Source organism: Cygnus atratus, chromosome 3 (genome assembly GCF_013377495.2).
Source record: "Cygnus atratus isolate AKBS03 ecotype Queensland, Australia chromosome 3, CAtr_DNAZoo_HiC_assembly, whole genome shotgun sequence".
Classification (NCBI taxonomy): Eukaryota; Metazoa; Chordata; class Aves; order Anseriformes; family Anatidae; genus Cygnus; species Cygnus atratus.
Window position 1 is genome coordinate 83913496 of NC_066364.1, and position 24750 is coordinate 83938245.

The 24750-nt window shown below is 44.8% G+C and overlaps 1 protein-coding gene across 1 annotated transcript in view; it reads left to right on the plus strand.

The window, feature by feature from the left end:
• The window catches only part of KIF26B (kinesin family member 26B), a 295107-nt gene that overhangs the window by 259392 nt on the left and 10965 nt on the right, over nucleotides 1-24750 (plus strand). Inside the window, exons 11-12 of the mRNA XM_035558389.2 lie at nucleotides 8572-8734; nucleotides 9838-13273. Coding sequence (XP_035414282.1) covers nucleotides 8572-8734; nucleotides 9838-13273 — 3599 coding nt within the window. The remainder of the gene's footprint in view (nucleotides 1-8571; nucleotides 8735-9837; nucleotides 13274-24750) is intronic.

Genomic DNA, 24750 nt, shown 5'->3' on the forward strand with positions numbered 1-24750 from the left:
AGATGCACTTTCATATGAGTGGATATTTTTTGGTCTGTTAATCTAAATGAGCAGTTCTGAGAGGATCAGCATCAAGAAAATCATGTTTCTAACAATTTATCTCTTAATTTTGGCATCCAAAAAGGTATAAATACTGGCTGAAAGTTGCCATGTGGTTGGCAATTTCTCTTACCTGTGTACCTTCCCCTTGTGTGTCCAAGGGTAGAGTTTAAGGACTCTCAGCCACTTTGCTGTGGGAGCACAAATAAGATTTCATCCATCCACCCAGCCATCAGTTCTCACAATACTTGTGGAGACTTTGAGGCTTTTAAATTGTTTTCTCAAAGTTTCTTTAAATTAGCCAACAGGCTGAAAGTTTATTGCTGGAGGCGATAAGGCAAACTTGTGCACAGATGCATGGGCAGAATAAACTTCTAAACCTAACTTTCATCTGGAATAGGTCTAGTGAGTAGCATAGATGAACTGTATAATTTTCATAATATTAATGGCAGATGAAGTCTGTTTTTTTTTTCTCCATTTTTTTTTCTTCTTTTTTTTTTTTTCTGTGCAGGAGTGTGTGTGTTCTTCCTCCTCTATGATAATGCTGTGGGTTGAAAGCTGCAGGGGGCTGGCATATAAAATCTTACTTATCAAAATGCAAAGGACTTTGCTGAGTGACCTTCCAGTTTCCTGGAGATGTCATCTGTTTACGCTACCAGCACTTCCAAGTGGAGCGGTTTCTAAAACCGAACAGCAGTCAATTTATTTTCAGGTACCACTCCATTTGGGATTGCAATTAGGATAACTAGAGCTGCTCTCCAGCACAGGAAACTGGGAAGGTCACGCTGCCAAATTGTTGGCGTCTTGATGAAGGAGCGTAAACTACTGCTGTCTCTACTGCAGATCAAATGAGTCTAACCAGAATGAAGTAATTATGAAATCCTCCCAAAAGATCATGAATATTCATGGATCAATTACAAACATTTGAAGTTAATTTTCTGTGTGAGGAAATAACCCTGGTATTCCACTCGGTACGTATGAATCATAACACTCCTTGAAAGCAAAGGGCAAAGTGCTGTTGCTTGCTTCCAGGGCTAGTGGGTGCTGCTGTGCACAGCAGCGAGCGCCATTTCTGTCCCCCTTCCAAATGACCACGCTGTATTCACCAGGCAGGCAGCCGAAATGGTCACCCAGCTGTCTGGGGTGTGCACAACACAAGGGTCATGCCGGCCTGGTGGGCAGGTGCTTGCTGCTTGCACTGAGGTGAAAGCTGAGGTGGCCGCTGCCCTTGCTGTAGGCATCTCCTCGCTGTGCTCAGGCCATCACCCACCCGAATCAGCCACCAGAGGGGCTGCTGTGAAGGTGGCTTCCAGAACGTGTCATCAACAGCTTGCCAGGGAACGTGTCCTTGTGTTTCGTTTTTGCTATATGATTTCCCCCATCACTGCCCTGTAGCAATGGTGTTGGCTCTCCACCTGGTTTGTTCCCAGGACACAGGCAGCCCAGCAGAGGCAGGCAGTCTCCTCAGCTACTCCAGGGACTGTTCAGAAGTGGGTACAAATGTTGTCCTCTCATTCAAAGCAACCAAATCGCTTCACAGTGATAAGCGGAGCCCCTGTGATGCTTCTGGATAGGGAGCCAAGCAAGAAAGGATGGGGGGGCCGAGGAGGGGAGGCTTTTTCCTTCCCTTTGTGAGTGTACTTTGTTAGAGGTTACGACAGAGCCTGGCCGCATGCAAAGTCTTTAAATTATTTAAAATCTGTGTCATTATTGGTTTTAACTGTGGGATTTTTTTTTTCTCCTGTAAATCACAGTCTATTTACTGCTCAGGATTTTCTGTGGCATTGCTGGTTTGGGGGAATCTGGCTTTAACTCCAGCATACACTTGCAGAGCCTAATTAGCTCCCTGGATTAATTGAGCTTCTGTTTTTCAGCCGAGAATTTATTTGGAGCTGGCACTGTAATGACAGCTAGGCCAACCAGGATCCTTTTCTTTTGATTCACGTTGTGCTTTGTCTGTGTGTTTTTAATGGTTCCTTGTGAGTGGAGTTTGGCTCTGTGCTAGGAGCTGGAGGATGGAGCCCGTGCTGGTTCAGCTCTGCTGGCGGCACAAGGGAGCAAGAGGTGATGGAGGGGACATCTTTCCCTGGGCTTCCCCAGGGCTGGTATAGAGGTGTGCAGCTCAGACCCTGGCTGGCAGTGTCAGAAACCATGAAAACTGCTTTATTGTGAGGTAGATCTACTGTGGATAAGCGTGAATTGCTGAGACCAGTCAGTGGAACCTCCAGTCTGGGGAATTTCTATGTAATTTCTGGATATCAGGCTTCTTTTTGGCTATTTTGTTGACTATTAAAGTTTCACCATCTTTGGGAGCTACTTCTATGCAAAGTTACATCTCTTAAACCATCGTTTTTTATGGTCGGAGGGACAGTCAGTTTCAAGGAGTCAGTGTAGCTGGAGCTATTTGGGTTGTCCTATTATTAATTTTTGTCTTTGGTGAAAAGAAAGAAAAAAATGCCATTTTGTGCATCTGTCACGTGTTTATGTGTTGTCACATGCACAAGGATCGTTCCGCAATATGAAATTTGCACAGGCTGCTACAAGACAAGAATTGTGGGAGGAAAACCTACATTTCATATATATTTTTTAATATTAGAATTCAAGTATAAGCCCCTTCCATCCCATACTTGACTACACCAACTCCTTTTTCCTGCCCTTGACTTCTGCAGTGTCACATCCTTTCATACCTGATTTTGATGCTCCCAGCACATGAATCTGACCACAGTATCTCCCCAGTATGCTCCTTTCAGCTGGCTCCCCACTCCCCTGTGCAGTGAGGACAGCTTTCTGTTTTGTGCTGGTGTACTTCATACAAGATAACTAACTGTAGTGTTGGAGATTTTCACTTCGCTTAATTTTCCCTTTAAGGCTAGGTAGCCTCCATCTGGAACAAGTTTGCAATTTCCCCAGTGCCTCATTTTATCAGGTGAAGGATTCCCCAGGCTAAAGGTCCAACATGTTACCCATATTTCTTCAACTGCCTTGCTTTGTTCTGCTTACACAGCCAGGCTTACATGGCTGAATCACCAAGTGGCTTTACCAGCCACTTGGCCTCACTTTGCTTGTGCCTACACACATTGCTCCTATTTCCTTGCTCCTTCTGTAAAAATATTAACAGAAGGGAAAGACATAGCTAAGCAAGCTACACTGGTTCTTCATGAACTCAGTTGCTACCTACCTGTAACATCCAATGTTGGTTTTGTGCCTTTTAAGTTATGAACTGTCCTCTGTAGAAATTATTTCCATACAATAGGAGCCAAAACCAAATGGAGTATTTATACGATTCTCTCATTATGCAAGCATTTATTACTACGAATAAAGCTGTGCATTAGCACAAGGGAGCAGAGTTAAGACTTTGCGATCAAAAATAGCTGCCATAGTTCCAGAGATTTTTCCTTTGACATACCCCTGTAAATAATTAGATTACAAGACACCTGAGGGCATACATCGTCTTATCCTGTAACAATAACACCTTGAGGGACTTGACAACATTTTTCTTTTGGCCAAGTGCCTAGGAATACACCAAGGTATATGATTAATAGAGAGCACAAACACACACCCATGCACGTCCTAAAGCTTATTTATAATACTGTATTTTAATCCTTGTAGAGTGTTGTTATTTCTATTCCTGATGGTGCTGCTTTTGTCACTGAATAGCCAAAATCCTTATAGTAGTGGGGTGAGTGGAAGGGGAAGACAAGGAAAGTATTTTCATTAAGGTGTGTGTGTGGGGGGGAGCGAAGAGTCTAATAGGATTTGTTTAATAATTCCACAGAAAAATCATGATTCCAGGACTTTAGCTGGATCTTCCTCTCCAGCATTCCCTCCATTTGTGGAAAAGCTCTGTCCTTGCCTTTCCTATACAAAGAATGAGATGCTGGGCAATGAAAATTCCTGCAAATTTACTGAGCATAATATTTATTCTTACTGCTTCATTTTCCATTCATGAATTCTATTTTGCAGCCCTAAACAAAAGCAATTATCATTTGCCTCTTTTCTGCAAAACACATTTTGTACACATTACTAGCACGAATTCTCATAAAGCTGAAGGATCTGACAGATGCGGGAAAATACAGGAAGGCTCTGTCCATGCTATGCCCCCTCACCTATGTAGTGTGGTGCAATGAGCCATGCCAAGTTATGTGGGGGTTATGGGGTGCCTTTAGTGGGTATCAGTGAGCAGTTGAGGGGACTCAAGTGGGGAGAGGGGTTTTGGTGGTTGTACAGTGACAGTGGAGGACATTAATAGGAGGAAAGAGGAGATCAGTACTGGGAGAGGTGCTAGCAATGATGCTGGAGACTGGCAAAGTCTGGTTTACGTGGTTAGAGCACAGCAGCATGAAATGGAGTAGTGTTGGGCCACTTCAAGAGGGAGCAGGGGGGTGAGGATTATGGTGTAGGAATGAGAATGAAGAAGAAGGGTGGATGAGGAAAGCCCAGGGTTAAACACTGATAGAAGGGAACAGAAGTGTCTGATGAGAGAAGAGCATGGCAAAGAGGGTGTGAGCACATGAGAGCAAAACTCTCCTGTAGTGCAGGAAAGGATTGCAGTGCTCCTGAATCTCACTGTTCCTCCCCAGCAGCAAATACTAACAAAACTGCAGGGTAAATTGTGAGTCATCTCCTCCTTCCCTATTACTTGTCCATACAAAAAGTGGCAGCTGGATGCTGCTGCCAGCTGGTCAGCTTGTTCAGCAGTTGAGGCTTTTTAATACATGGGAAGGTTTCAGGCCTGCTGATACCTCATTGAAGTGTAAATATAAATCCAGCTGAAATTACATAAAATATATAAGAAGAATATGCAGATTGTGAAGTCAGTTACTACAGGGGCAGAAAATGCCAGTAATAAGGTTATATTGGCAAACTTACTATGGCCCCATGGGCTATATATATTGTTTTCTCTGTAGGACTTTATTTTCTCCATAAAATTATCATCTTTTTCAAGGCAAATGAAGGACTGTCTTTGGAGATGAATCGGGACTGTACTGTGATGTGGTCATTGTCAATAAATTCCTGCCTTGACCCGTGACAGAAGTTGGAAGGTGTATAGAAAGGTGTATAGAAATTGGAGCTGTGCAAGAACAGGGAGGTATTCTGAAGGGAGCTGGTACCACCTTCAGAACTGGTTCTGCCGATGCATTACTACTGTTTGTAGGTAGGCTGTTCCTGCATGCTCCTGGTTTGTTGGGTACCCAGGCTGAGAAACAGCTGCACCATTTTCTTTGCAACAGAAGTCAAAGGAAGCTGTACTTTGAATATGAAAGACAGTATGATGCTCAGTACTCTGAAAGATCAGTGCTTCACACCAAACACCTATGCTTAGTGAAGTCTTCAATGCTGCAGGTATTAACAGGGGATTATATACCTCACCTCAGAGGCATTCATCAGATATACTTCATTGATGAGCTCCACAGGAAAGAGAAAAAAAGCCTTTGAAGAAATAAGTCATTCTGGATGCAGAGCTGAGTTTGTGTAGACCTAACAGTAGATAAGGCACAAGTCCGCACATTAAAAGGCAGGGATTAAACGAAAGACTGGATAACTTCTTGTTCAGTGAGCAGTGTTAATCCTGTGCAGTGATTCAGGTAGGGGTCTAGTGGAAAAATAGTATCCAGTTATGAAATTATGGACTTGTACTTAATGCACATAGTCAAGTGTGATTTAGGCCGTGTCTGAGCAAACTTGTCATTATCTTGAGTACTTCATTCTTCTAATGTATGATTCTATTTTGTTTGAATCTGGGTATAATTAATCATGAGGAAGGAAGATAGATATGTTTAAGAGGAACAGAAATATGTATGCTTTTTCCTTCTTGCTGAGCCAGTGAAAGAACTAATTCACACTGATTCCAGTTTGTATGGTGGTCTCAGAAGACAAGAAATAGAAAACAGTTCACAATGCTGCTGTGAGAAATCTGTAACCTTCTACAAACCAGCCTTTGCTTAATTTAATGAGCAATGCACCCAGAAGCAGCAGCCCTTCTGTGAGCTTTCTTCAAAATTTCCGATGTCTTTGTTTTGCACAGGCAGAAGAGCAACAAAGTTCTTCTTTCTCAAAACTCTTTCAGTCCAGACCTTCTTTTTGTAAAACTGGAGGCTTCACAGGAAATGTTGCTTTTGCAAATAACAGCTTGTGAATCACCTAATGAAGCAATTCAAAGCCTTTCCTTTTTCAAGCAGAAATACCATGTCAGCACTCAGAAGAGCAAACCATCTACTTCTCATCTCACACTGTATGATAGGTGAATTTCAGTGAGATGCAAAAAGTATTTTGTCAATAATTTTACTTGCTGAGATAGGGTGAGTTAAAAACTAATAGTTGCTAAGCCACGTTTGTGTTATTATGTTCCCTTTGTTTTTCATTCTTTCTTTCAGAAGTTGGTAGGTGCTGTTGTGAGAGATCAGTGAATCATGAACAGGTGAAATGTCTTATGACAATGTCTAGATTGACAAAATATGAGGTTAGCAAATTTCTTCCTCTTTATTTTATTTTTCAATATACAATAGTGACAGGAGACTAAATTTTTCTGTGTCCAAAGCTGACAGTCAGGATACAGGCAGTACTGAATGTGGAAACTCTGAAATTAGAAATCAGTATTGGTTGGGCTTTTTTGCTGCTAATTTTCCTGCTTCAATCCTAAAAAAATCTGCCCTTCAGTTTCTTTCTGGTATATGTCATAGAATTTGAATTATAGAATAAGAATTTCCTCTGTCATTCTTCTTGCAAGTGTGCATTTCAGTACAAGGCAGATGGCACAGATTATTTTATATTCATAATGCATATAGCTCGAGGAGAGCCATGCCGCAGCGTGCTGATGCTGGCTGCATGGGTTATGTATTCCCAGGAGACCGACATGTTCAGAATGCATTCTTTTGCCCTTTCCCCTGTCGTCTCATGTTTTGCTATGATAGAAGCACTAGCAAATGAAAGTCTTGTTATTGATTTCTGTGCAGATGTTAATAATTTCTGTTTAACTCTGCATTGGAGTGGCAATAACTGATGTACAAAATTTGACATCTTAATTATTCCTTGATGGAAAGGAGGGCCACTAACCTGGGGTACAGCAGCCTATTAACTCTGGATCTGTGGATTCAAAGCAGCCTTAGGTCACAAGTGAAATGAGTGAGGCCATCTCAGTGTAGTCTTTATGGATGTTTGTTTGTTTCTCAAAGCTGCCAGACTGTTTTCAATGAGTCTGGAGCAGAAGGAAGGAGAAATTCTGAAACAGAAAATATTTTCTATCCAGTATTGCTAGCCTAGCTGAAATCACGAGTACTAGAAAACTCAGAAGAAGCACAATTTAGGAGCTCCCCAACCTTATTGCTAGATGCATCGAAATATGCATCCAAAATGCTATTGTTTTCCCAATCAAAATAGAGGTTCAAGAATTTTGATGATTGTCTGTCAGTCCTATCCAGTAGAAACAGGTTTATTTCCCACAAATTGCAGCTTTATGCAGAATTCCTATCAGCTGGGAATGTTATGTGGATGACTAAGGGCACGCATGCACCATAGGTATTAGCAGATATTGAACAGTGAGCCCCAAAAGTCTGATCCATAACCACTGACAGTATTGCTATTATTACAACAGTGAAAGCAATTCATTGAACAGTAGGTAAATATTAGGCTGTTGTCTTTACTTTGAGCCATACGTAACAATTATCCACAACCTTTATTGTAGGAGATGCTCTCTTCAAAAGGATACTATTTTCCAACTAGTCAGCTAGTCGGCTAGCCTGTGCATCTTGTAGCTAAAGCTCCCTTAAAAATATTTTGTATGTTTTTGACTACAGGATTGGATGAACACCATGGAAACATTATATATGCATCATTATGCTGTTAAAATTGTCATGCTTGACAATTCCCATTCTTAGTCCAGTCATAGCCCCTCAATAAGGCATCAGCATTTCAAGAGCTATCCTGTTCTGAACAATAGAATAAATGGCAAGAACAGAAAATTTGATTCCCGTCTCAGCGGAAGAAAAGATCTAATATGAAAGAACAATTGTGAGAAGTCTTAAGGCTTGATTGTTTTGTATTTCACCAGTATCGTCCAAAATTAATTGCAGTGATTTAACTACTAGTATTATTGAATCATGCAGTGCCCCAGCAGGCAAGAAAAACTTTGGGTCCTCAAATCTAATAGTCTACATTCTTGTCCTCCAGAGCTAGGCCAGAGTTTGCTTGTACACTGCACACTGGAAAAGGGCAGCAGTCTGCTGCAGTGGCTCCTTAACAGTCTCCAGTGCTGGTCTGCAACTCTGTGTATTCACAAAAATGACAGTGCTGAAGGAGTGAGACCAGAAGAAGACACAGAGGAGGAACTGGGAAGACAAAAGAAGTTTAATTCGTAGTCCAGGGTCTTTCAGTGTGCTCAGCTGCAGACACAAGATAGTGCAAACCTGAGGAACAGAACTAATTAGGATTCCATTAAAAGGAGGGGAAAAAATCTTGCTGAGACCCAAGTCACATCACGATGGTCAAAGTGAAACCTCGATCGCTAATGCAGCCTTAATTCATTTTATTTTGCAGAGACAGCAAGCTCACCATGTTGCTTCGAGAGTCCCTGGGGAATATGAACTGCCGCACCACAATGATAGCTCACATTTCAGCCGCTGCGGGGAACTACGCTGAGACACTGTCCACTATCCAGATTGCATCAAGAGTCCTCAGGATGAAGAAAAAGAAAACTAAGGTAAGGCAATGTATAACTTCCTTCTCGTAATGCTGGAGGGGGGAGCAAGAAGGACTTTAAAGGCTCCTTAATTGGGTAGAGCATCATATACAACATCAGCAATCAATTCCAAAGTGCATAGGTTGTATGTACTGTCCTAGGCGAGTGGCTCAGAGCACATAGCAGAGTCTAGGGGGGGTAAATGCTTCAGCTTCAGATAGAGGAATGACTTCAGACATACCTGTTATAACAGGTTTGTAAGCTGTCCTTACTTAGTGATACAGCTGAGAGCATAAATTTTCAATTATATTCTTAGTACTAATGAAATAATAAGGAATGAAACTACTGTAAAGAAAATTGGGATTAATGAAGAATTAGATTCTCTGTGCTTCTCACAGAGAGCAGGAACAAAATAAATGCAAAGCAATGTTTCCATTGCCAGTACCAATGCTCCTTTTATTCTGACTGCTTCTAAATATGGGTGATTGATTTTCCAAGAAGTAAAGAGATGGTGAGCCGTATCCAATTCTGTGTTTATGGAGGCCTGGTTCCTTCTGTATAGCTTGCATTGGGAATTGGGTACAACCAGTGAATGTCTGATTTAAATTGACTGCCTATGGATTGACAAAAACTTTGAAGAGAGACAAGAGAAGGAAATCAGTCCACGCACCATCACAGCAGTGTGCCTCCAGAGACTCTGTGCACACATTATACAATTCCACACACTGGTAGTATGACCAAAAGGGCTTTATTTTCTGTGCCATATTTGTGTGATGAGTTTTCTTACTCCTCTTCAGACACACAAAATCAGGAAAGCCTTTGGCAAATATCTGATTTCTTTGGTTGGACTAAATTAGAAAAGGGATCTTGATTAATTTATTCAGTCCTTTTTATTTCTGAAATCTCATGACTCTTAGAATGGGACATTTAGAGCTGGGGCATTGGGTTCTCTGTTGAACACTGCCATGTGTTTGCTGTAAGACTGAATATAAAAGGCTTCAGAGCTCTGTGCATTAGAGATTTCCCTGTTTAGATGCGACTGTGACATTTTTGTGCGTGTGCTTTGTGCAAGGAGCTGTTTGCAATACTTAAATGTCACGGTCACTGTCCCTCTGATCTTGCAGTACACATCAAGTTCTTCTGGAGGAGAGAGCTCTTGTGAGGAGGGCAGGATGCGGCGGCCAACCCAGCTGAGACCTTTCCATTCCAGAAACACCGTTGACCCAGACTTCCCTATTTTGCATTTGTCAAGTGATCCTGATTATTCGTCCAGCAGCGAGCAGTCCTGTGACACAGTGATTTATGTCGGCCCCAATGGCACTGCCCTTTCTGATAAGGAACTGACAGATAACGAGGGTCCCCCTGACTTTGTTCCCATAGTTCCTGCACTGCAAAAGACCAAAAATGAGGGAAGGCTGGAGGAAGGTAGTGAATCAGGGCCCAGCACATCTGAAAGAGATTGCCTGAAGTGCAATACCTTTGCAGAGCTCCAGGAGAGGCTGGATTGCATAGATGGCAGTGAAGAGACCGACAAATTTCCCTTTGAAGAGATGCCTGCTCAATTTAGCTCAGACCAGATGTCTAAGTGCTCTGTCTCAAGCCAACTGGCAGAGCTTAGCCACTTACCAGAATCAGATAAGGAAGATACAAAGCCAGAATGTCAGTATCCTGATAGAGAAGCCAAGGAAAATATAAATGCAACACCCAGCAAAACTAAAAGAAATCACTCCCCCATTCCTTCTGGAGCTCTTACTAATGTTTCAACTCCTTCTTCTCCCAGGAGTGTAACAGGCAGCTCTAGTAAAGAGCTTAGCTCTTGCCAGTTAGCACACAGCACCAGCTTGCAGAGCAGCAGAGAAGGTCTCAACACCTGTGGATTTGTGGAAGGCAAACCTAGGCCAATGGGTTCGCCTCGGCTTGGCATTGCAAGCCTCTCCAAAACATCTGAGTACAAACCACCAACTTCTCCTTCCCAGAGGTGCAAGGTCTATACACAGAAAGGAGTCCTGCCCAGCACCACTCCCCCACCAGCTCCTCTGAGTAAGGATACTGGGATGACATCTAGTGAATCTTCATTACAGCCAGAAATCCGGACCCCGCCTGTAGGAATGAGCCCTCAGATCATGAAGAAGTCAGTGTCTTCCAGCAGTGGGGATTTCGAAGAGACCATTCTTGATGAAGATCAGCAACAAAGCATTTCTCCTGAATCCAAGAAGGAGATACTGAGCACCACCATGGTGACTGTGCAGCAGCCATTGGAACTGAATGGAGAGGATGAGCTGGTGTTCACCCTTGTAGAAGAGCTAACCATTAGTGGGGTCCTGGACAATGGGCGCCCAACCAGCATCATCAGTTTTAACAGTGACTGCTCTGTGCAGGCTTTGGCCTCTGGGTCTAGGCCAGTCAGTATCATCAGCAGCATATCCGAAGATCTCGAATGTTACTCCAGTGCAGCTCCTGTGTCTGAAGTCAGCATCACACAGTTCCTGCCACTTCCAAAGTTGGGCCTGGATGACAAATCCCAGGATGATGGCAGCAGGCGCTCATCTATCAGCTCATGGTTGAGTGAAATGAGCACAGGGAGTGATGGTGAACAGTCATGCCACAGTTTCATTGCCCAGGCATGCTATGGGCATGGAGAAGCAATGGCAGAACCCCCTGTTTCTGAGTTTGCAAGCACCATACAAAGTGCCAGCATGATCTGTGTAGGTGACAAACAGAAGCCAGTGACTGACAACATGCTCATACTGTCAGAAATGGGGGAGGAAGCTTTTGGCAAAGTGCCACCCATCAAAGGCTGTAAAATATCAGCTCTAGGGAAAACTACTGTCACAATTAAAAACACTGCAAGCCTCAGTAGCTGTGAGGGCTACATCCCAATGAAGACAAACATTACTGTTTATCCATGTATTGCCGTTAATCCCTTCAAAGCACAGGACACTGATGACGCTGTATCAGCAGTAACTGCAGACCCAAAGGCTGCCCATTCCCATGAGGGGAAAGAATCCAGTGCTAAGAAGGATATCAAATTTGAAGATCCTTGGCTGAAGAGAGAAGAAGATGTTAAAAAGGACAGCTCTGGGAGCAGCGACGGGCCAAGGCCTGACACGGCCACAGTTCCAGCCAAGCCTGAGCACAGCACAAAGCAGTCCTCAGCAGACAGGTTTAGCAGCAGCAGTGGTGGGGACACCTCTATCTCCCCAGGATCTGACAGTCTGAAGAGGATCGTGGATGGGTGTGAGATGGCAGCATCAGGCTCTGCAACCCAAAACCCTGTTCATTCCATTGATGGCTTGAAGAGCCGCAGCCTCCCTCGAGGGCTCCCAAAATCAGGCAAGCTGGAGGAACCTGACAGTCACCTCCTTCCTACTGCCACTGACAGCAGTGGAGCCAGCTCTCCTGCCCACCCCCAGCTTTCTAAGGCTAGCCTAGACAAAAAAATGGCCTCTCCCAAACACTGTGTCCTCACTCGCCCCAAAGGGACCCCTCCTCTGCCGCCAGTGAGAAAGTCAAGCTTGGATCAGAAGAACAGAGCCAGCCCCCAGCACAGCGCTGCCAGCAGCACCACCAGCAGTCCCTCCAGCCAGCCCGGGCCCTTCCTGGCCAGCTTCCCTGAGGAGCTGAATGCCAAACCCAAGGGCCCTGGCATTGACAGCAGCAGCAACAACAGCAGCAGCAAGCTGTTCAGTGCCAAGCTGGAGCAGCTCGCCAGCAGGACCAACTCCCTTGGAAGGTCCGCAGGAAGCCACTATGAGTGTCTCTCACTGGAAAGAGCAGAAAGCCTGTCCTCTGTGAGCTCCAAAATGAACCCTGGCAAAGACACCACCATGCCGAGGGCTGGAAGGAGCGTCAGCCGCAGTGTCATGTCCTCACCAACCAACTCGGGGCTCTCACAGTCTGCAGGGGCCTCCCCAAAAGCTGGACAGTCAAAGATCTCTGCTGTCAGCAAGCTCCTGTTGGCGAGTCCCAAGGCCCGAAGCCTGTCTGCCTCTGCCACCAAAACACTCAGCTTTTCGACCAAGTCTCTGCCTCAGTCCGTCGGGCAGAGCTCCAGTTTGCCTCCAAGTGGGAAGAATATGTCCTGGTCAACACAGTCCCTCAGCAGAAACCGAGGCTCCAGCCTCGCTTCCAAATTGCCGCTTCGGGCTGTCAACGGGCGGATTTCAGAGCTGCTCCAAGGCAGCGCCGGCTCCAGAGGTTTGCAGCTGCGGGGAAACTCAGAGGCTGAGGAGCGTGGGGGCCTTCACGGAGAGGAGAAGCCGGCCGTTCACATGCTGCCATCCCCTTACAGCAAGATCACCCCTCCCCGGAAACCTCACCGCTGTAGCAGTGGTCATGGGAGCGACAACAGCAGCGTCCTGAGTGGAGAGCTGCCCCCCGCCATGGGGAAGACGGCCCTGTTCTACCACAGCGGGGGCAGCAGCGGCTACGAGAGCATGATGAGGGACAGCGAGGCGACGGGGAGTGCCTCTTCCGCGCAAGACTCCATGAGCGAGAACAGCAGCTCTGCCAGCGGCAGGTGCCGAAGTCTCAAAAATCCAAAGAAACGCTCAAATGCGGGTAAGTTTGCGGTGATGTGAAAGAGGGACACAGACAAAAGCAGAAAGCAAGTTCACGGTGGGGAGGCCAACCCTGAAGATGAGCTAGTTCAGTGCCAGCTGTATCTAGTAGCAGAGAAGCCGCGCCAGGTTACGTGTCCTGGGCTCTCAGCTCTTCATTTTGCAATGTGCACAACTCTGTATGTTTGCATTGCCTATGCAGCGGAGTCTCCCCCTCACCCTTTTCACTTAGATTTATTTCACATTAACAGAACACGTATCCCTAAAGCTGTTCCATGTTGCCAGTGGCCATTGCATTCGAGTATTTATTTGTACAAATATTCTTCTGATTTGATTCCAAAAAGATGCCTTTGCGAGGCAGTCAAATGTAATTGTTATTCTTAAGCACTTTGGGCACAGACTAACCTCTTGGTATGTGTGTGTTTCAGCTGCACAAGACCAGAGTCTTGCTCAAGAGCAGTATCTGTTGTGAGCTCACTTTAGCTCTTCGTGTCCTCTGGATGCCCAAAGGGTTCAAGATGCCCTGCAGCTGAAACTGAGTTCCTTCTTCCCACCCATATTAGAAGGCGGAACAAAGCTGTGCCCATGCCCCTTGCAAGATCATATCCTGCCTCTGAGTCTTTTGTTTTTTAACTTTTTAGTTGTGAGCCCTTCACTTCCAAGTATTTTTTAATTAATAAATAATAAATTTTATTAATAACATTATAAATATGGGAATTACTTCACTGAAGTACTTGCAAATCTGACAGCTTTTTAGTCATCACAGAGCGGATCAGAAAGACTTCGCCTTTGTTCAGCCGTAATCCCCAGTAGCTTTCATGCTGCATCAGCGCTTTTTAATCAGATAGCAAGAGCCTCCTGGGCCATGCCAGGAGTCTGTGCCATTGCAGCTGGTACATCTTCTCACCAGAACATTAGAGTTTCAGAGGTTTGCAGGGAGGGGATGAGGAACATCCATCAGCTGGACACCTCACCTTTTTCCTGGGTGCTGCTTTCCCAGTCTGAAGTGTGAGTCATGCCTAGTTTCTTTTTCTAAATATGCATGTTGACATTGGAACGGGTATGTACAAGTATTTGAAATATCAGTGGCTACCTACCCTGCAGTAGTTCTGGCTGTGCAAAACGTGTTAATTCTCATATAGTTCCTAATTCACCAGCCTTTCCACTTGCTGGGTTACTTGCCTCTGGGATTCATTTAGAGTGAATGAACTGAGTGATGCATTACCCTCTCTTTCCTTGTGCTTTTGACTGCAGTAGCAGGAAGAACATGTGCAGCACAGATGTGAACACAATAGATACCACTATTAAAACCATATCCATAAGTGCATGGCTGATTTTACCTGTTCAGAAAATACATCTGAAAGCGATAGCTGTTCATTGTGCAAGCAAGGGCCAAGTGATGAAATAATCTTTCTGATGCTAACTGTGCATCCTGTGAGAAAGACTCTCTTCTATCCTTTCAGCATATGTGGCAATGAATTGATTTTCCTCTTTCTGAGGAGCTGGTCCTCTAATGGCGCCTTTCAAATATGTACTTTTTAATGGTAATGTGCAAGAAAAAGAAGGATGATTTTGTATGTTGTGGAAAAGGAATCCAAAGCTGACTACACAGATTGCATTGAGGGCATACAGGAAAGCTGGGGAGGGACTCTTTCAGGGAGTATAGTGATAGGACAAGGCATAATGGCTTTAAACTAAAAGAAGGTGGGTTTAGATTAGACATAAGGAAGAAATTCTTCACTCAGAGGGTGGTGAGGCCCTGGAACAGGTTGCCCAGAGAAGCTGTGGATGCCCCATCCGTGGAAATGCTCAAGGCCAGGCTGGATGGGGCTTTGGGCAACCTGGTCTGGTGGGAGGTGTCCCTGCCCATGGCAGGGGGGTGGAACCAGGTAATCTTTAAGGTGCCTGACAACCCAAACCATTCTGTGAGTCTGTGATTTCTGAGATTGTAATGCTAACTAGATTGTATGTTATAGAGAAGTTTCCCATATGATATGGAGTTTTTCCACAGGACATTTGCCTTTTTTTTTTTTTTTTAATTCTGTAGCAAAAGCTTAGCCTCTTGATTTCTAATTGCCTTGGCAATTAGATATATATAATATAATGACATATAATGACAGGCATGCAGTAACCATCCTTGAGAGATGTCCATCTGCAGTAGACAAGTGGCTCTGTAAAGGTCACCATTCCTTTGTTTAGCTTAGAAATAAAGCTTAGACAATTCTCCTCTCTTGTGACAGCCTGTAATACCTTCCAGTTACTTCTGACACAGCTGGACAATGTCAACAACATTTGACCCAGGAATAGATGCAGAACTTTAACAATTTCTGTGAAAACAGGCAGCTGTGCAGGTGAGGGAGTGGAGAGAAAACTGCAGTGCAGATTCAACCTTAGTAGACACCAGAGTCCATCCGTATCTCTTGAATCTAGCCAACTTTGATCCTACCTGTCAGAGCTGTAATGGTGGTTTGTCATGCGGTACAGATATGCAAAGACAGTGAGTGATGGGACGAGCAGGAAGCTTTCCTTACCAGGGAACACAGAGAGTCAGCTTTGCCACTCTTTCTTTACTGCTGAGTGAAATATGACCTTTTTCTCCAAATACAGCTCTCTCTCTGGATGACAAATTCACGTCTTTAGTCTAATTTCTTTTTAGTTTTGTACCTGTCTCCCTAGTCAGCAATGGTGTGGGTGCCTACCATTGCTAGACTGGAATGTCTGGAGTGAAGGGTGTTTGGGGCACGGCCAACATCCCTGCAAGACACCTGCTGGGTAGGCTTAGCATGGCGTGGCATGTTGACATCCCTCAAAGTACTTTGCAAAGCTTCTCTCTTAACCCAGTCTGTCACCTGACATGGAGAGATCATGCAAATTAGTGTTATTTTTGATACTTTACTTTTGAGAATGATTCCCTATATCTGCAAGTAATTCCTGTATTGTTTAGAATAAGTTCTATTTGTGTTTGTATGCAACTGCAACCAATATTTTAAAGCAATTAAAAAAATATATCTTTCCTGCCTTCCATATCTTTAGCAGCAAACCACCATCCAGAAATTAATAAGGTTTCACTTTCTTATAATCCAGCTCCTGTTTGCATTTGGTCCTGCAGCAGGGAAGTAATAATTCTGTTTTGATGTGTTTGATAATAGTATAATTTTTCACATGTCAGCAGATTTATGATGGCATAAAACCAGGATTATGACTTCAATGCAGGAGAACATGAAGGAGGACCTGAGATATAAGGGAGAATATAGTTGTTCACAAACATATTTTTATTGCATAATAAACAAAAAAATATGCATAGGTCTGCAGTCTTTCATCCTCTGTAATATTTCCTGTCTGTAGGTCTGTTCTCACCTGAATGATCTCTCTTAAGGAACACTTTTTAATGAAAAAGATAGCATACAAAGGTTCTGAGCTCTTAGAAGACGGATATTATTTTAATACATAGTGTCAAGAGCATTGGACCTTTCCTGATTTGCGGTCACAGATCCACTGTGCTGTAATGGATATGGCACTGTAGATATGCTCATTTCGGGTCAGGCAACCTTGTCCACTTTATTTATGATTATTATTAGCAGAAATGCTAGCTGTCAGACACGATCAACATGAATCAGCCCAAAGCCCCTTTAAGAGGAGCTATAAAGAGTCTTTAGGAGAATCACCAGCAACGCTGTCAGATCTCACAATTACTTTTGAAGTTCTGACACATTGAAAAGACATCATTTTTTCCTTGAGATTAAGATCTCGTCTTTCAGTGTTCTTAAGTGCATTATTTGTATGTGTAGGTGCTTCTGCACTGGTTGTCATACATGAAGCATCAGACCTACATTGACAGCTTTGGAAAGATAAAGCTAGTTGATATCCTTCAGTTTTAGTCTTAGGTTAAATTTTAGGCTCTACACAGGTACGTGTACAGTTCACAGACAGCCCAATACTGTATGAACAAAATAAATAAATAATTTGCACATTACATTCTGATACCTATTGAAAAATCGCATGTTTACATCATGAACCATGTAAGCCTCCTCCCTGTAGTAACCTATCGGTTTAATAAACACTTCCATCTTTCCAGCAATTAACATTGGTCCTATAACTTCACATCAGCATACATTACCCCAAAGTGACTGCTTATCGCAGAAACAGCTATTTGGCCCTGATAGACAGCTGTACATTTCAAAGCTTTGTGTAGCTGCCCCTTAATCCACCTTGTGGTGCAAGTATTACTCCAGACCCCATTTTACAGGTGCAGAGAGCTTTACTGACTTACCCAATGCTTACAGCTAAGTGAGAGCCAGATCCAGGATTAAATTGCAGGCAGCGTTGACTTCTGACCTTGACCCCCCACTGACTTGGCCGCACATCCTTGCCTGCCCTTAACTGAGCAGTGGAGAGGAGGGTTTTATCTGCTATTTTCTTTTTGTGGCAGCCCCTCCCTCCCTCTCCACCCACCCACAAGCATCTGTGCAGCTGTGTTTGCTCCGATTTTCTTCGCTCACTCCGTTAGCCTTTTCCCTGCTGGAAACAATTGGCATCTCAACCATTTTCCTGGCTCTCACTCCATCCTCCTCTCTCTCAGGGAGGCAATACTGTTTCAAGCAGGGCACTGAAGTGTTAGGGCATAGTCATCTCCAGCACCAATTATATATTATTTTTTAATACCTCAGAAGTTTCAAGTGCACTGGCCCAGTGCTGGTCCACAGAAAGGCAATGACAAGGGTGCTTTTATAGTACAGACTCCTTTGTGTCATCAGGAAATGCATTCAGGCTTACCTCCATTTTAATCAGGCCATATTTGTATCCTGGGAACACAACAGGGACGAGAGGGAGGCAGGCAGGGTGGCAGATTAGGACTTGCACCATCTGTGTTGTGTTCTCAGGGGTGCTGCTGGTTCCCTCTGTCACCTTGGGCAGCTCGTGCACTGTCCGTGTTCCCTGCTTACCAGCTCACAAAACTAGATCATGGCCTTGTGGAAGAAGTAGCAGAGCGGGATCCTTAGATCAGAAGTGTTATGTGGCTGCTTGTTGCTCTTCTGCCTTGTTAGCATCTTTTCCCCAGTTCAGTTTGGGTGTACGTGGCCTTTACTCTAAAACAACTCTCAATGCAAAACAGGACTGGGTGATTTCAGTCGTCCAGCTTTACTGCTTGTTTCCAGGTGCATGATCCCCTCAGCTCTGAGCTAGCAGCAAAGCAAGAGCCCAGGATCTAATAAGGTTTACCCAGCAAAGGCAGGCCCTATTTGCATTCCCATGTGATGTGCATGAATGCCTTGTGCCTGCCTTTTACCTCTCTCCTACAGATGATACAGGACTGCCAGGTCTGTGAGGAGACTTCCCCTGGGACAGCAAAATGAGAAGGGCTCTAAGACAATTTGTTACAAGACGGGGCTTCCCATGGAAATTGCAGAGATGTTCCTGAGGCTGTTTGCTTTCCTGTTCCTTTTGGGAATGGGCTTGGGTGCCTGAGGGAGCCCCCAGCCCACATGACATACAGTTAGGCCTAAGGGCTGTCGTGCATCATTGCCTGCAGTGATCTGCCAAGCTGGGAGGCTCCTCTGCCACAGAGTGTCTTCTCTGACTTCTGCTTCCCTCTGGATGAGGTTTTTCAGAGCTCTGAGCCTGAACCTGGAGCTTTACTGGTGCTGGCAGGGTGAAATGCATGGCGCTGCACACTGTGGCCCCGCTGGGCTGGGGAGAGCAGCCGGCCTGTGGCAACCAGCACAATGCACTGGTGGAGAGCAGGGACACAGGAGGAATTGCAGAATGGTTTGGGTTGGAAGGAACCTCACAGACCACTTGGTTCTACCCCCCTGCCATGGGCAGGGACACCTCCCACCAGATCAGGTTGCCCAAAGCCCCATCCAGCCTGGCCTCGAACATTTCCAGAGATAGGGACTCCACAGCTTCTCTGGGCAACCTGTTCCAGGGCCTCACCACCCTCTGAGTGAAGAATTTATTCTTTATATCTAATGTAAACCTACCTTCTTCTACTTTAAAGCCATTACTCCTTGTCCTATCGCTACAGTCCCTGACAGCTTTCCTGTAGGCCTCTTTCAAGTACTGGAAGGCCACTGTAAGATCTTTCAGCCTTCCTGAACATGGGCTATCACAGAGCATTGGAAAACAAAAAAATAAGGGATGCTATTGGTAGTAAGGCCAAGTCTGAACAAGACTGAGGAAAAGCCAAGGTTTCCAAATGGTGGCTTCCTGATTTAAACCTATGCCTAGGGCTGCAGTTGTCTTTCCCAGCATTTTCAGGACCCTGCTCCTACCAATCCAGGGTAGGATTTGCCTGTGTGTGTATATGGGTGTGCGTGCACACTTGAGTCATCTTTGCACAGGGAACCTGTCTGCCTATAGATAATTAAAGTTTCTTGCTGCAGCATTTTATTGCTTTTGCAGTAAAGTTTCATGACTCCTTACGGCTCTTTCTCAGTACTAAGTTTCACCACCAAAGCAGAGCAAATTGCTACATGATTTTAAACACTTGCATAAAAAGATAGACTATTAAGACATGAGAATAATTATCTGCAGTTAGAGTACCTGTTTTGCTCTTACCTCTGTACTCCAGATTTCACAGCTGGGATGGTTTTAAAAATGGAGATTTCAGGGTTCCTGGAAAGCCCTGAAAACTCCGTATTCACACACGTTGCCCCTCTGAAAGCACTTAGCCCAGCCTACAAAAGCAGCAGAAAAAGCCAGAGGCTGAATCTGTGGGCTGTAAATTATGAAAGTCCATCTCCAACCAATATTACAAAGCAACAAGTTTTGAAACGTGGCCAAAATGATAATGCTGAAACAAAACACCAACAAAAAGAGTCTGAGCTTTTCTCATTGAATCCAAGTGAAAAGGAATTTAGTTCATGTTTAGACTGCCTAAGGCACTGTGGGGAGCTGAAAATTGTCCTTTGTATCACAAAGCTGTAGGGCATCTCCAGCATTTCTACTTTAACTTGCTTACAACTGATGGTAGCTAATTGATATCCTGCATTATTCCTTTAGCATGACAAAGGATGTTTAGCATTATACACCAAGACACTGTCTGTGTGCAGGTGACCCCTTTGTGAGTGTGACTGCTGGCTGGACAGCCCGGGGGGGGGGGGGGGGGGGGGGGCAGGGGGAGCAGAAGGAGGGGCAGTGTGGGCTTCAGTTCCAATTTTTTTTTGTTCATTAAAACAACAGCATTGATTTTCCCAGGTCAAAGCCAGGCCATTTCATGCAGCAAATCTGTGTTGAAAGGGATCAGAGTAATCATTTTTTACACGCTTGACTACTGCATGCCAGCACTGAGCTTTCAGCCACATGAACATAGGAATGATTTAATAGAGGAAGTGGCAGCAGGCTATTGTGCACAGTGAAGGCTCCATGTAACATGCATGACTGAGTCGTGCAACATTAGGCTGGGTATAAATAAAACCTGCTCCTTGCGCTGCCACAGAATTAGCTCACAGGAATGCCTCTACCACTGTCCCGTCGGGAGCTAACGCTCTGGCTGCAGAGCCCCTTCCTCCTCCATGTCTGCCTTTGCTGGCCAAGCCACAAGTGCAGCTATTTAGTGCGGTACTGCAGTAACAGTAACCGGCTCCTTAAATAACACCCCAATGCCGACAAATCCATGTTAAACCACAATCTGGACCAAAGGGAGATGAAGATTTAGAAGAGACTCCAGTTGGTTTTTGCTAGGGATCGTGGGTGCTGAAAACGCGGCCCCTGTGATGTGCTGGAGCATCTTCCCTGGAGTGTCTCCCAGATTCCTTGTCAGCCTGCCACGCTGCAGGAGGGCTGCTTCCTCATCTGGTTTCAGCAGTGCTCATTCACCAGCTCTAAACTGCCCTGAAAGGCTCCTTATAAAGTGAGACAGTAACTCAGGAAGCATGGTTAAGAAATGAATGGGAGGGATAGAAAAAAATTAGGTGTAGGCTGTACCTCAGCATATTCCTCATACCAGTATAGAAGCAACATGTCTTGTATAGGTATGGATGGAAGATTATAAACAAGGGTTGCTTTATTCCTGTGTACTGCAAGCAGTTATTTCTAGCCTTAGGTGTCCTTGTACTTCTTACTGATTCACAATGCATAGAAGCCACCACAGAATATGGTCTGCATTATTTTACAGTGAGGTGGGCATGGAAGATTTTTCTTCTGAATGACAAATCTCATCAGTGTTTCCTACTCCAGTTTTCAGGTGTGGCATGGTCCTTCCTATGCCATCTGAGTTGCCAGGATGAGTGAATGTTGTATAGATTTTCTGGCAATAAATGCCTGGATTTTTTGGTGTTTGGAGCACCGACCTCAAGTTGGGCACCCTAAATACTTCTGATGAATTCTCCCCACCATCAGAGGGGCTTTCCACTGGAAAGCATTGGCAACGTCTTGAGGAATCGGGAGGGGAACTTAACACTGCACATACTGCGTGAAAATCCAAGGAGGAGTGAATGGCTGTGCTCTGCACTGAGGAAAGGGCACTGTAAAATAAACTAGGAGGAGGGAGGTCAAAGAAATGGTGAGGAATTGGTTCAGTCACGGATAATTGCCCAGCAGGGCAGATCCTGTAGGAAATGGGGAAGAGAGAAGTCAGCATTGCATCTTCAACTCAAACAAAGCAGGAGCCCCCTTGTCAGACAGTGAAGAGCAGCAGGGGGAACAGGACAAGTAATCTTTGCCAGTAAGCAGACAGTTTGATGCTACGTTGGAGGTTGATGCTATCACTACTGGACAGTATTTCTTGGAAATGAAGCCACAGAAAGAATGCAGTGAGCTTAGAGGTACTGCTCTACTTAGCCAGGATTAGTTTTTTGTAATCGCTTTCAGTTTGAATGGATTGTATAGTGAGAAAAAAAACAAAATGCTGAACAACAGGTTCTGCACACAAAGGCAGTTTTACCTCCCACAGCATTTAGTGCAGTAGGGAATAGCTTTGGCTCTACATCCTGCCTTTAAGCACACACTATAAACTTCTGGAATTATGATATATCAAATTACAGTTCCAACTTCTGCTTGAAACATCTTGAAATTTCTAGGACAGCAGTTGTTTAACATCCCATTCAGCTGCATCCTCCTTTGAAGAGATACGCATCGTGCTTCTTTTCATGCAGATTTTGCATTTGTACTTTGTGCTTCTACCTTTTCCACAGAAAAGATGCTCAGGCTGGAATGTGTGCTTGGAAAGCAATAGAAAGGGAACGCTGCAAACTATACAGTATTTAAGCAAAACCAGACCTCTAGGGTTTCTGCCCCAGTCAACACATGCTTTTATGAGCACATATCGGTATGGAGTTGGGAAGTTTCGCAGAGGTCAGCGAGTCTTATCCTTGAAGTTACCCTTACCTACCTAGCTAGCTTGGTCTGTTTCTAATACCTTAAAGATGAAGGCTTCTCTGGACTTATATCTGCTGCAGTAGCTTCAGTGCCACCCTTCAGTCAGATCTGCTTTCACACTGCACAACTTCACTGCTATGTTGCTCCTTTTAGCTTAATTTTAACCTGGTTCATCATTGGCAGGGCTGAACCTGCCAAACCTTAACCAATAGCTCCCTGTAGAGCAACTGATCTGTTGCTAAAACGGATCTTGTAATCTGTGGGTTTTCAGGGCTATTTCATAGTGTGGTTATTCATGCTCAAGCTAGGCTCAGGAGGGTTTGTTCTGAGTTCTGGGCTTGTTCCTAAGTTCTAACTTCAAGCTAAGTGAAAAACATACCCTGCCTTCCTGTAGGTAAAGGGGGAGAGTGGTGTGCTGCAGTTCCTACGGAGCATTTTATTTATTACCCTGCCAAAATGTAGGACTTCCTAACTCCCATCACATGCTAGCAATAAATATGTGACTTCAGATATGTATTTTCTGTGTAAACGGAAAACTGCGTGCATCTGAGCAGTTTAATTGTTGTCTCTGTGTGTTGATATGGATGAGCGAGCTGTCAGCTGCTTTGTGACACACTCTGCTTAGGCTGTATCTCCTGCCTGATCCCAGTTAATGCGAAACCAGAAAAAGCAGAGACAAAATGGAGAGGTCAGTGCCAGGAGTCTCCTGTCAAAGACACCCTCGTTTTCTGTACCTGGCCTAATAAGCAGCCTATTAATCAGTGCATATTTAGAATAAAGTAGATTCAGTTTTGCCTCCCTACAAATGTGCAGATTTCCTTTCTCGCAAAGCACTCTAAACCTCAGATAAATCATCCTGAGGCAGTGTTCAAGGCTCAGACAAACAGACTTCCCTCCTTCTGCCTCGTCTCAGCCTCACACGCAGACATACAGCCACAGCAGGGCAGTGAGACCTGTGTGGTGTCCCCTGTGTCCCTCATGGGACGTGGTGGCTTCCCCAGGTCCCCAGCAGGCGATGCTGTGCCCACCTCAGGTGGCTCTGCCCCTTTGCATTGCCTGGGTGCACTGAGAGCTGTTAGCCTTGCTGTGTTGTGATAACCCATGGGCTATCCAGACGTGAGCTCTCACTAGGAAAACATGATGAGTGTATGTTAGCATGTCTCTTGCCACTCCTCTGCCTCTTCACCAAAGAATACGAGCTATTAGCCAGAGCCTCATGTTGGAGCCCTCCTTCTAGGCTCCAGGCTTCTGTTTCTCATTGAGCCAAATAGATACGAAAGGGAACTAAAAGCAAAATCATTTACCAGCATCCCTGTAATTCATACCACAGTGACATCTGTTTTACTTTTGCTCCAAGTGAAAGCCTGATGGTGTTCTTGTGGCAAGGTGAATCAGATTCATCACCCCCTCTGGGGGAATTGCTGGCAGATGAAATTTGGAAGACTACTCCTGTGAGAGACCATGGCCAAACCCCTAAAAACTGTTTTCAGAAGTAGTTAATGCCTAAAACCTTTTGGTCTCAAGTGACCCTTGGGGTACACTCAGAGCCCTTCACATCCAGCCAAGCAGAGGGCTCATTTTCCAGGAGGGGACGAGCCCTTTGCAGGATCTCCCTCTGCATGTAACAAACGGTAAGGGTCTGCCACCCTGTCTCACCTACCCTCATGTACGCAGCTGCTGTCCCCGTTTGGTTGCCTCTCTCTAGCACCACGGATGAGAGTCACCCTTAGTGCTGCAGCTTGCTGGTGTCTTCTCAAACCGTGTCTGTCATGGTTGCCATTGTTAGCTATGCTGGCATTGACTTTCAGTGGCTGTTGCAAAAGGTCTAGAAAAAAACTGTGCTTGCTGGTATTTAAAGGCTTCATTTGTTCTGGCATGGGCTCATTTGCTGGGCTGCAGCTTGACTTGAAGTATGAGCACAATGGGTGTCGTGGGATGGGCAGGGCAGGTCTGAGGCCATTGGGTGCAAAGGGGCCTTGTAGAGCTCCCTGTCTGACTTGGCTCTGCTCTCCTTTTCTTGCATAGAGTTATCTCTGATGCATTGGAATAAAAGCTCCATACACCAGGTTTTTGCAGGTGGACAGCAAGATAGACCAACCCTTCTCCTCCATGTTAAATCTAGCATTTACAGGTTAATTGCAGGTTACTGTGTTCTGGTTT